At 36.2% G+C, this 11,432-nt stretch overlaps 1 protein-coding gene across 3 annotated transcripts in view; it reads left to right on the forward strand.

Annotated features, from left to right (window-relative positions):
• MTX2 (metaxin 2) overlaps window positions 1-4,742 on the forward strand; it is a 77,286-nt gene extending 72,544 nt beyond the window's left edge. For 2 of the 3 annotated variants that reach the window (XM_011944020.1, XM_011944022.1), the window contains exon 10: window positions 4,249-4,742. In XM_011944020.1, coding sequence (XP_011799410.1) covers window positions 4,249-4,420 — 172 coding nt within the window. In that variant the 3' untranslated portion in view covers window positions 4,421-4,742. The remainder of the gene's footprint in view (window positions 1-4,248) is intronic. The other variant, XM_011944021.1, reaches the window with a different exon arrangement.
• The last annotated feature ends 6,690 nt before the right edge of the window (window positions 4,743-11,432 follow it).

Genomic DNA, 11,432 nt, shown 5'->3' on the forward strand with positions numbered 1-11,432 from the left:
TGATGCCTCCAGGTTTGTTCTTTTTGCTTAGGATTGTCTTGACAATGCGGGGTCTTTTTTGGTTCCATATGAACTTTAAAGCAGTTTTTCCAATTCTGTGAAGAAAGTCATTGGTAGCTTAATGGGGATGGCATTGAATCTATAAATTACCTCGGGCATTATGGCCATTTTCTAAAGTAACTTGCTAAAAAGTTGCTATCTTTATGTGAAATCAGATCAATTTTTATATGCTCGTGCCCATATATAATTCAGTACTTCTGGAGTTATGTGGATATATATTTGCAGCAAATAACATTTTGGCCACTTCAGGGGTACTTCTGGAGCACTGTCATTTGAGCATACATTAATAGTTGAACTCTTTCAGAGCGTTCATTTATTGATAAAGGGTGCCCATCTATACTACTGGAATTTGCATCAGGGAATATATTCACCTTTTTTAGGCTCTAGTACAAGAAGCATAGGGTAGCTGGCACTAAACAAGGATTAGGAAAATAAGTTCTAAATTGGTAAGATAAGATGTACCTCTTAAGAAATATGTTTAGGGATGTGGAAGAGTTGGTGTTTGTATTATTCTCACCAAGTGCCTCAGCTCAACACAAATTTATTGAGAACCTGCTTTGTGCAAGGAATTGTTCTAGGTATTGGGAATACAGCAGGAACCAAGTAGGTGAGGTCCTTTCTCTATAGGACTTTCTGGTAGAGGAGATGCACAATAAGAAAAAAAAAATTATATGGTATTAATTACCAAATGTAGCATTAAAAAAGGACCACATGATAAGGAGTGACTACATGTCCACTTAAGTTTGGGTGGTCTGAGGAGACTTTAAGATGTACCATTTAAACCTTATTCTAAAAAATAAGGAGCCAGTGTGAAGTCAGAGGAAGAGTATTTTAGGCAGCAGGAATAGTTGTAGTCAAGGCTCCCTAATTGGCTTGAGTTTGCTACGTTCAAATGCAAGAAGCAAGGCCAGTTTGGTTTGTATGCTATGAATGGTGATATGAGGCTAAAGAGGTAGGCAGAGGCCAGATTATCAAGGCTCTATGTGCTTAGTGTAAGGAGTTTGGCATTTTAGTATAAGTAGAACAGAAATCCATTTGAATATATTGTGCTTGGAGTTCGTATGATCTGCTGACATTAGTCATTCTGACTATGGTATAGAGAATGAGTAGAAGCAGTAAGACACTTTAGGAGGCTATCTCAGTGGTCTAGGTGACAGATGATGGTAGGTTACACTGTGAGATCATAATGAATAAGAAAGTGGTGGCATTCAGGGCATATTTTGGAGGTAGTGTCTCACCAGACTTGCTAATGGATATAGGAGGGTGAAAGAAAGGACTCAAGAGTAGCCCCTAGATTTTTGGCCTGAACAGCTGGTTGGATAGTGGTGCCTTTATTTTGGGAAGTTTGGGGGACAAGCAGGTTTGAGATACTGTAAATTACTGCTATTGAGAAAATAAAATATCCCACACATCTTAGTCAAGATGCTCCACATCCTGCTCCACAGATATTCCACATTGAAGTGGAGGTGTTATGTAGGCATTTGAATGTATGAATCCAGAGCTCAGGGGAGACATTAAGACCAGAAATAAATATTTAGGAATCAGTGGCATCAAGATGGTATTTAAAGCTGTGCATCTCTAGGATATTACTTATCAATAGGAATCAAGGCCACATAGCTAGTGACAGTATTGGGGTTCAAATTTAGATTTTTACCAACCCCCAAATTTATTCTGCCAAACCAGATTACTGCAACATATTTTCACATTTATCGGGGGAAACCCCACCCCTGATATTTAACGTGGGTTCTTTTCTATTTCCCTAAGCGTCTCAGCTGATCTAAGAAATAAAGGGAAAGAGTACAAGAGAGAGAAATTTTAAAGCTGAGTGTCCGGGGGAGATGTCACATGTCCGCAGGTTCCATGATGCTCCCTGAGCCGTAAAACCAAGTTTTTGTTAGCGATTTTCAAAAGCGGAGGGAGTGCACGAATAGGGTGTGGGTCACAGAGATCACATGCTTCACAAGGTAATAAAATACCACAAAGCAAATGGAGGCAGGGCCAGATCACAGGACCATAGGATGGGGCAAAATTAAAATTGCTAATGAAGTTTCGGCATGCATTGTCATTGATAACATCTTATCAGGAGACGGGGTTTGAGAGCAGACAACCTGTCTGACCAAAATTTATTAGGCGGGAATTTCCTCTTCCTAATAAGCCTGGGAGCGCTACAGGAGACCAGGGCTTATTTCATCCCTGCAGCTTCCAATGTAAAAGACGGCCACCCCCAGGGGGCCGTTTATAGGCCTACCCTCAGGGCGCATTCTCTTTCTCAGGGATGTTCCTTGCTGAGAAAAAGAATTCAGTGATTATTTCTCCTGTTTGCCTTTGAAAGAAGAGGCTCTGTTCCGTCTGGCTCAACAGCAGTCGGAGTCCAGAGTCTTATCTCCCTTGTTCCCTAAACATTGCTATTATCTTGTTCTTTTTTCAAGGTGCCCAGATTTCATATTGTTCAAACACACATGCTCTGCAAACAATTTGTGCAGTTAACGCAATCATCACAGGATTCTGAGGCGACATACATCTTCCTCAGCTTACGAAGAAGATGATAGGATTAAGAGATTAAAGTAAAGAGAGGCATGGGAAATCACAAGGGTATTGATTGGGGAAGTGATAAGTGTCCATGAAATCTTCACAATTTATGTTCAGAGATTGCAGTAAACGCAGGCGTAAGACATTATAAAAGTATTAATTTAGGGAACCCACAAATGTCCATGAAATCTTCACAATTTATGTTCTTCTGCCGCGGCTTCAGCTGATCCCTCCATTCGGGGTCCCTGACTTCCCGCAACACACATTTATGTAGGCTAGCACATGTTTTCTCAAAAACTTTATCACTATGGGACTCAGAGTAATAATTAGCTCGTAATTATGACATTTTCTTGTTTTAGTAATATTGCATTAGTAATTAATATAATGTAAATTGGTGATGCCCCATTTATAGATCATTAGTAGTGGGATAGATTTCATTTTGTTGTTAGTAATATATAATTAAAGAGAAAAAAAACCCTAGAAATTTTTTTGTTGAAACCATCCTTAACGATTTTATCTCCTTCAGAAATCCAAGTTACTTTAAAAGTGGTAGAATTAAAGTTGTATCTTGTTGTTGATTTGTGATTGGGTATCATTTTTTTGGTCCTGTCATCACAGCGAAATCTTTTGTGCTTTGACAGCACTTTGTTTATGCATCTATTAAAATGCTTAAATTGTATTTATTAAAACAACTTTATAATTTATGTTTCATGTACACGTCTTAGAGTATTTTTCTTGTTTTTATGCCTCACATTTGGTATAGTTTCTGGCACATTGGAGATCTGCTGTATTTATTTAGTGACAAAAATAACGAATTAAATGAATATGATCATTACATCTATATTATTTTAACACACTTAAATGTTGTTACTAAAGAAAGCAAGTCACACAACTAGCAAATCATATTTTTTTTTTCATATAGCAGAAACTCCAAGTAAAGTTATATCAAGTTGTGGTAGGATTTGTTTCTTATGTGGCTTTTTTCTTTTAAATTGATGAATAAAATGATTTTTAAAAACATATCCACGGAGGTCTTTTGTGTATCTACAGGATATTTGTTCCGGGACCCGCACAGATACTAAAATCTGCAGAGTTCAAGTCTCTTATATAAAATGGCATAATTGCTTATGTAAATTTAATGTATCGAGAAAGAAAGAAAAAATGGTGCAGTATCTGCTTGTAATCTATGTACATCCTCCCGTATATTTTAAATCATCTCTAGATTACTTATAGTACCCAATACACACAATCTAAATGATATGCAGTAGTGTGATCTCAGCTCACTGCAACCTCCACCTCCCGGGCGTAAGCCATCCTACCACCTCAGCCTCCTGAGTAGCTAGGACTATAGCCAAGCACCACCATGCCTGGCTAATTTTTGTGTTTTTTGTAGAGATGAGGTTTTGCCATGTTGTTCAGGCTGGTTTTGAATTCCTGAGTTCAAACAGTCCACCCACCTCAGCCTCCCAAAGTGCCGGGATTACAGGCATGAGCCACCATGCTTGGCCTGTGTTGTTATTTCTAATCGTTTAAAATATTTTGGATCTGAGGTTGGTTGAACCTGCGAATATGGGACCTGTGGGTGAAGAGGGCCAACTGTGTTTTCTACCGTAAAAGTTAAATGCTACTTACTCACATTACTCCCGTTTCTACTTTTAGGCCTACTGAACTTGATGCACTGGTATTTGGCCATCTGTACACCATTCTTACCACACAGTTGACAAATGATGAACTTTCTGAGAAGGTGAAAAACTATAGCAACCTCCTTGCTTTCTGTAGGAGAATTGAACAGCACTATTTTGAAGATCGTGGTAAAGGCAGGCTGTCATAGAGTTATGTGTTAGTCTCAGAAGTCTTAACTTTTGAAAGATGTTTTACTTGAATGTTAGATATTGATGTCAGAATTTTAAAACCAAATTACTGCTTTTTGAAACCTCAAAACAAATTATATAATGTATCTTATATATGTGCTTTATATTGTTATTTGTGTATACATTAAAATCTGAATTATTTCATCTGATATGTTGTATTCTGTATCTTGAAATTTTTGTTTCCTTGAAACATACATGCATATAAAAATAAAGCTTAAACAACTGTATGGATATTACATTTATTTTCTTTTGATTTTTCTGAAAGTCATTCACTGAATTTTACACATGTGGAATAAACAGTGTCTTTTCTAAGGCAAGTAATTTGTGTTACATACTCCCAAGATTCCCTTGCTAGATACATGGTGAAGCAGATAATGGGAATAAACATTCTTAACAAGTGTGCACTTAGTAGATATGGATAGTTTTAAGGTAATTAAATCTTGGTGCAGATTTGACATTTAAGAACGTTCTTTATATAGAGACTTAATTAAAAAACATTTCATCAGAGCAGCTGTGATTTACATTTGATAAAGGAAAAGGTTGAGGAACCTAATTTTTTTTGAGACAAGAACATTTTAATCTCTTTTATTCCTTTATGTAAACATTAAGGATTATATGTTATGTCCTTTTCAAATTTTCTCATAGTTTATGTTATATAAAACCAGGGATGCTCTAGAGACAGATGTAAAAAATGATTTCTTAAAAATGTCTAGAATAATAGTACTTTTATACTTTCTTTTTATGTACCAGTAAATTTTATCTCATTTAATCCTTATAAAAATAGTATGGCTTTGCAGACACTGCTACTATCTGGAGGCGCCTGCCATCAGCCATCGTCAGCTCCATGTTCTCCTTTGGGCTGTTTGCAGGCAAAGTTCCAAAGACAGCAGAAAACTTTTGTGTCCTGAGCACTGGAGAGAAAGGATTTGGTTTAAGAGTTCTAACTTTCACAGAATTATTTCAGGGTTTATATGGCAGAGTGGTGACTTCATGCCACAGTGGCACTGGTGGCATGACCATCTATGGGGAAAAATCTGATGAGAACTTCATCCTGAAGCATGCAGGTCCTGGCATCTTGCCCATGGCAAATGCTGGACCCAACACAAATGGTTTCCAATTTTTTATCTGTAGTGCCAAGACTGAAGGCTTAGATAGTAGGCATGTGGTCTTAGGAAAGGTGAGAGAGAGGGTATGACTCTCATGGAAGCCATGGAGTGCTTTGGGTCCAAGAATGGCAAGATCAGCAAGAAGATCACCATTGCCAACTGTGGACAACTCTAATAAATTTGAATTTTGTGTTAACTACCAGACTATTCCTTCTGTAGCTCAGGAGAGCAACCTTCCACTCCACTTGTTTGCAGTATCCCATAATCTTTTTGCTCTCACTGTAGTACTTTGGGTTCCATATTTTCCTTATTCCCTTCTACATCTAGCTAGATTGAATGGTTAAGTTTATGATTATAAAATAAAAATTTAACAACAAAGACAAAACACCATGAAGGTTATTATTCCCAGTTTACAGATGAGGAAATGGAGACAAAAAAAATACCTTGTCCAAGGTCATAAAGTTGGTAAATGGTAGAGTTGGAATTCACACCCATGAGTCATGGCATCAGTTTGGCTTTCTTTTTAAGTTTTTTTTTTTTTGAGACAAGGTCTCACTGTGTCACCCAGGCTGGTGTGCAGTGGCATGCTCATGACTAATTGCAGCCTTGACCTTCCCCTGGGCTCAGTTGATCCTCCTGCCTCAGCCTCCATGTAGCTGGGAGTCAAGGTGGGCCACCTTGCCTAATTTTTGTATTTTTTTGTAGAAACAGGATTGCACCACGTTGTGGAAATCCTGGGCTCAAGTGATCCACCCACCTTGACCTCCCAAGGCTCACGCCTATGTTGAGATTACAGGCCTGAGCCATGGTGCCTGGCTGAGTTTGACTTCTCATCACCATGCTTTTTTTTTTTTTTTAAGATAGAGATTTATACCATGTAAAGGATATATTAAGTTTGCCTTAGTCTAAATCGCATGTAAACTTTGAGTACTGTCTTTGGACAATAGTGCTCTTAGTAGCTTTCCTCAGCTAATACTGGATTTACATTGAATTTCAGGGTTGTTTTAGAAAGAATCATTATTTTTACAAAATTAAGTCTTTATATCCACAAATGTATCATGCTACCATGTTTAGGCTTTTTCTAATGTCCTTCATTAAAGTTTCATGATTAGCTCCATGGAGCTCTTGACCATCTTTTGTTGATTATGTTCCTGTGTGCCTGTTCTCTCCATTTCTATTTATTATAAATGATATTTAATTGAAATTTAAGATTTTTGCTGTAAAAAATGTTCTCATGTATGGAATCCATCTAGTAAAATCTTTTTGAGCTCTCTTATTCTAATGATCTTTCTAAGGATCCTTTGTAGTTTTCCATGGATAAAAGGTATAAACCCTAGATAATAGCAGTTTTGTTTCTTTTTAGTCTTTAAAATTTTTGTTTTCTTATTGTGGTTAGTAGGACTTCTAAGTTAATGCTAAATAAAAACGAAAGATCCTTTTCTTTATTTTCTCTTTCTTTTTCTCCTCTCTTCTCCTCTCCTCTCCTCTCCTCTCCTCTCCTCTCCTCTCCTCTCCTCTTTCCTCCCCTCTCCTCTCCTCTCTTCTTTCCTGTGTCTCACTCCATCACCCAGGCTGGAGTATATTGGCATGATCTCAGCTCACTGCAACCCGGGTTCAAGTGATTTTCCTGCCTCAGCCTCCTGAGTAGCTGAGACTACAGGCACACACCACTGCACCTGGCTAATTTTTGTATTTTTAGTAGAGATGGAGTTTCACAATATTGGCCAGGCTGGTCTGGAACTCCTGACCTTGTGATCTGCCTGCCTCGGCCTCCCAAGAAAGATCCTTTTCTTAGATAGGAATCAACGTTAAAAAAAATTTTTTTTTCCTCTTAAAACATGGTAAATTTGTTTAAGTTTTTTGTGTACTTCACTGAAGCCTTATATATAGATCTTAACATTTTTTAAATTCTTTGCCTACTTGTTTTATGATTTTAAGGGAATATTAGCAATTAAATCTTTTTTTTTTTTTCGTTTATTTTTAAGTTAATCATTGCTGGTGAATCAGAAAGCTTTGGTTTTTACATGCTGATCTTTAATCAAGCCACCTAACTGATCGCTTTCATTATTTTGCTTTTGTTACTTTTGGGTTTTCTAATGAGGAATAAGTCTTTTTCATTTCAATGTTATGTCTCTTCCTTCCCCTTCTCCTTCTCTTCCTTTTTCTTTCCTTCTTTTTTTTCTTTCACTGCAGGGGCGAGATCTTGGTGCACTACTGAAAGATAGTGATAGCAGACATCCTGTTCCCAGTAATAATGGAAATGCTTCTGGTATTTCACCATTCAGTATGGTGTATCAGTAGGTTTTGAGTAAACGTCCTTTCATCAGATTAAGGAAATTTCCTTCTAATTGTAAAGTTTTTGTTTTGGAATATTTTGTGTCAGTGTGCTTAAGTCAAGAATGGAAATGAAATTCTATCAAACACTTAAGAATACTTTTAGAGTACTTATGGATGATTAAAAGATTTCTCCTATTTTATTTACTATTTTAATTATTGTCAGTTGTTATTTAATAATTTAATATTAGGAGTTTTTATTTTTAGTTGACACATAATTTTACATATTTATGGGGTACAGTGATACTTAATGTATGCAGTGTGTGATGATCAATTCAGAGTAATTAGCATATCCATCACCTCAAACATTTGACATTTCTTTGTGCTGGAAACATTCATAGCCCTCTCTTCTAGCTATTTAAAATCATATAATATTGTTAGCTATAATCACCCAGCAGTGCTTTAGAACAATAGAACTTATTTCTCCTATCTAGCTGTAATTTTGTATCCATTAACCAACCTCTCCTGATTTTCCTTTCCTCAATCCTTCGCAGCCTCTAATAACCATAATTCTACTCCTCACTTCTATGAGCTCAGGGTTTTTTTTTTTTAGCTCCTACTCATGAGTGAGAACATGCAGTATTTATCTACATAGAAATGGTTGACTTATTTCACTTAACATAATGTTCTCCAGTTGTATCCGTGTTGCTGTGAGTGTCATTCTTTTTGTGGCTGAATGGTATTTCAGTATGTATATATACCATATTTTCTTCATCCATTTATCTGTTGATGAACATTTAGGTCAATTCTGTATCTTGGCTATTGTGAATAGTGTTGCATTAAAGATGGGGGTGTAGATACTTCATAGGTATACTGATTTCTTTTCCTTTGGATAAATACTCATAGGATTGCTGAATCATATGGTCCTTCTGTTTTTAAGTTTCTTGAGAAACCTCCATACTGTATTTCCTAATGGTTGTACTAATTTACATTTCCACTAACAATGTATAAGAGTTCCCTTTTCTTGGTGTCTTTAGCGTTTGTTATTTTTTGTCTTTTTGATAGCAGCCATTCTAACTGGGGTGAGACGATACCACATTGTAGTTTTGATGGACATTTCCCTGGTGATTAGTGACATTGAGCATTTTTTCATATACTTGGCCATTTGCATGTCTTTTGAGAAGTGTCTATTCAGGTTCTTTACCTGTTCTTAAATTGCATTATTTGTTTTTTTGCTCTTGTGCTGTTGAGTGCTTTGAGTTCCTTGTATATTCTGAATATTAGTCTCTTGCTGGATGAATAGTTTGCAAATATTTTCTTCCATTCTGTAGGTTGTCTCTTCTACTCTGTTGATTATTTCCTTTGCTGAAGCTTCTTAATTGGTTATTTTTGGATTTTTATATATTGTTCATGGACTTCTTAGTTTAGAGTTTGTGTGTGTGTCTGCTGTAGGTTTGTCTCTCAAGTTTTGTGAGCATTTTGCAATGTTAGGAAACTGTACATCTTTTTCTATGCTCTGGAAGAGTTCTTACAGAATATAGAGTCCTGTTCTTTGAAGTTCAATAGAACTTGTCCATAAAGCTTATTTTTCCACTCTTAGAGTTTTTTGGAAAGCCTGATTTGCTATTTTCTAGGTGCAATTAGTTGGCTTTTTCATCCTTTGGGTATTGTGTATGCAAGCTTTCTACTTCTTGAATCTATTTGAATAATCCACAGTTTCCTAGAAGATAATGTGTTATTTGAAAAACTTTGTAGAGGATGCCTCATCCTACCAGTTTACTTTCTGTGTGTGTGTGTGTGTGCTTCCTAAACCATATTTTGTATAAACATGTTGCTATTAATTAAAATTGATAAATATGTTTGTGAGTATAGGCTATCTAAAGATAAGAATGCTTCATTTGTAAAAATAAGCATCTGCTATGTACTGAAGATATAAACCTCTAAAATTTTAAATATGCTTATGTAAAACATAACTTATAAGCAGTAGGTGGAACTTGTTTATTAGGAGTGTAAAGGCACTAATAAGACAATGTAATCTTGAGCCAACTGAGTGTAAGCCATGTTTAAAAAGTGCCTTCCCCAGTTATCTCAAATACCTAATCTGTCACACCAGCAATAAAAAATTAAGTATTGCCTTTGCATCCTCATAGCTGAGCTATGAGTGAGAATAGGTAATGTTTAGTTTTCCATTCCTGAGTTACTTCACTTAGAATAATAGTCTCCAATTCCATCTAGGTCACTGTAAATACCATTATTTTTTTCCTTTTTATGGCTGAGTAGTATTCGACGGTATGTATGTGTGTGGTTTTGTGTGTGTGTGTGTGTGTGTGTGTATGTATGTATATATATCACATTTTATTTATCCACTCATTGATTGATGGACACTTGGCTGGTTCCATCTTTTTGCAGTTGCAAATTGTGCTGCTGTAAACTTGTGTGTACAGGTATCTTTTTCATATAATGATTTCTTTTCCTTTCATTAGATACCTAGTAGTGGGATTGCTGGATCAAGCAATAGATCTGCTTTTAGTTCTTTAAGGAATCTCAACACTGTTTTCCATAGTGGTTGTACTGGTTTACATTCCTACCCACAGTGTAAAAGTGTTCCCTTTTCACTGCATCCCTGCCAACATCTATTATTTTTTGATTATGGCCATTCTTGCAGGAGTGAGGTGGTATCGCATTGTGGTTTTGATTTGCATTTCCCTGATAATTAGTGATGTTGAGCATTTTTCCATATGCTTGTTGGCCATTTGTATATCTTCTTTTGAGAATTGTCTATTCATGTCCTTAGCCCACTTTTTGATGGGATACTTTTTTCTTGCAGATTTGTTTGAGTTCTTTGTTCTTTGTAGATTGAGGCTATTAATCCTTTGTCAGATGTCCAGATTGTGAAGATTTTCCTCCACTCTGTGGGTTGTCTGTTAACGCTGCTGATTATTTATTTTGCTGTGCAGAAGCTTTTTGGTTTAATTAAGTCCCATGTATTTATCTTTGTTTTTGTTGCATTTACTTTTGGGTTCTTGACTCTGGGGACTTGGGGAAAAGAGTGGGGGGTGGAGAGGGATAAAAGAGTGCACATTGGGTACAGTGTACACTGCTCAGGTGATGGGTGCACCAAAATCTCAGAATGACCACTAAAGAACTTACTCATGTAACCAAAAACTTACTCATGTAACCACCTGTTCACCAAAAACCTACTGAAATAAAAAAATTTAAAAAATGAACCAATCAAAAATAACTGCAACAACTTTTCAAGATGTAGACAACACAATAAGATAGATAAATTTTAAAAATTAAGTATTGAACATCATACCACCTCTTCTGCATCTTCTCCAGAATGCACAAACCTGGGTGAGAACTCATACATAGGCTATATAGTGATGAGTTATGCCTAAATGTTTGACATTTTTGATGCTATTATAGATAGGTGGTGTCACAAATTTCAATTTCCATTTGTTTGTTGCTAGTATATAGAAATACAATTTTTATATATTATAGCTCTTGTATCCTGCCATCTTGGTAAACTTACTTATTATATATTATAGCTCTTGTATCCTGCCATCTTGGTAAACTACTTATTCTAGTATAA

This window comes from Colobus angolensis, unplaced genomic scaffold (assembly GCF_000951035.1).
Source record: "Colobus angolensis palliatus isolate OR3802 unplaced genomic scaffold, Cang.pa_1.0 Scaffold224, whole genome shotgun sequence".
NCBI classification, from domain to species: Eukaryota; Metazoa; Chordata; class Mammalia; order Primates; family Cercopithecidae; genus Colobus; species Colobus angolensis.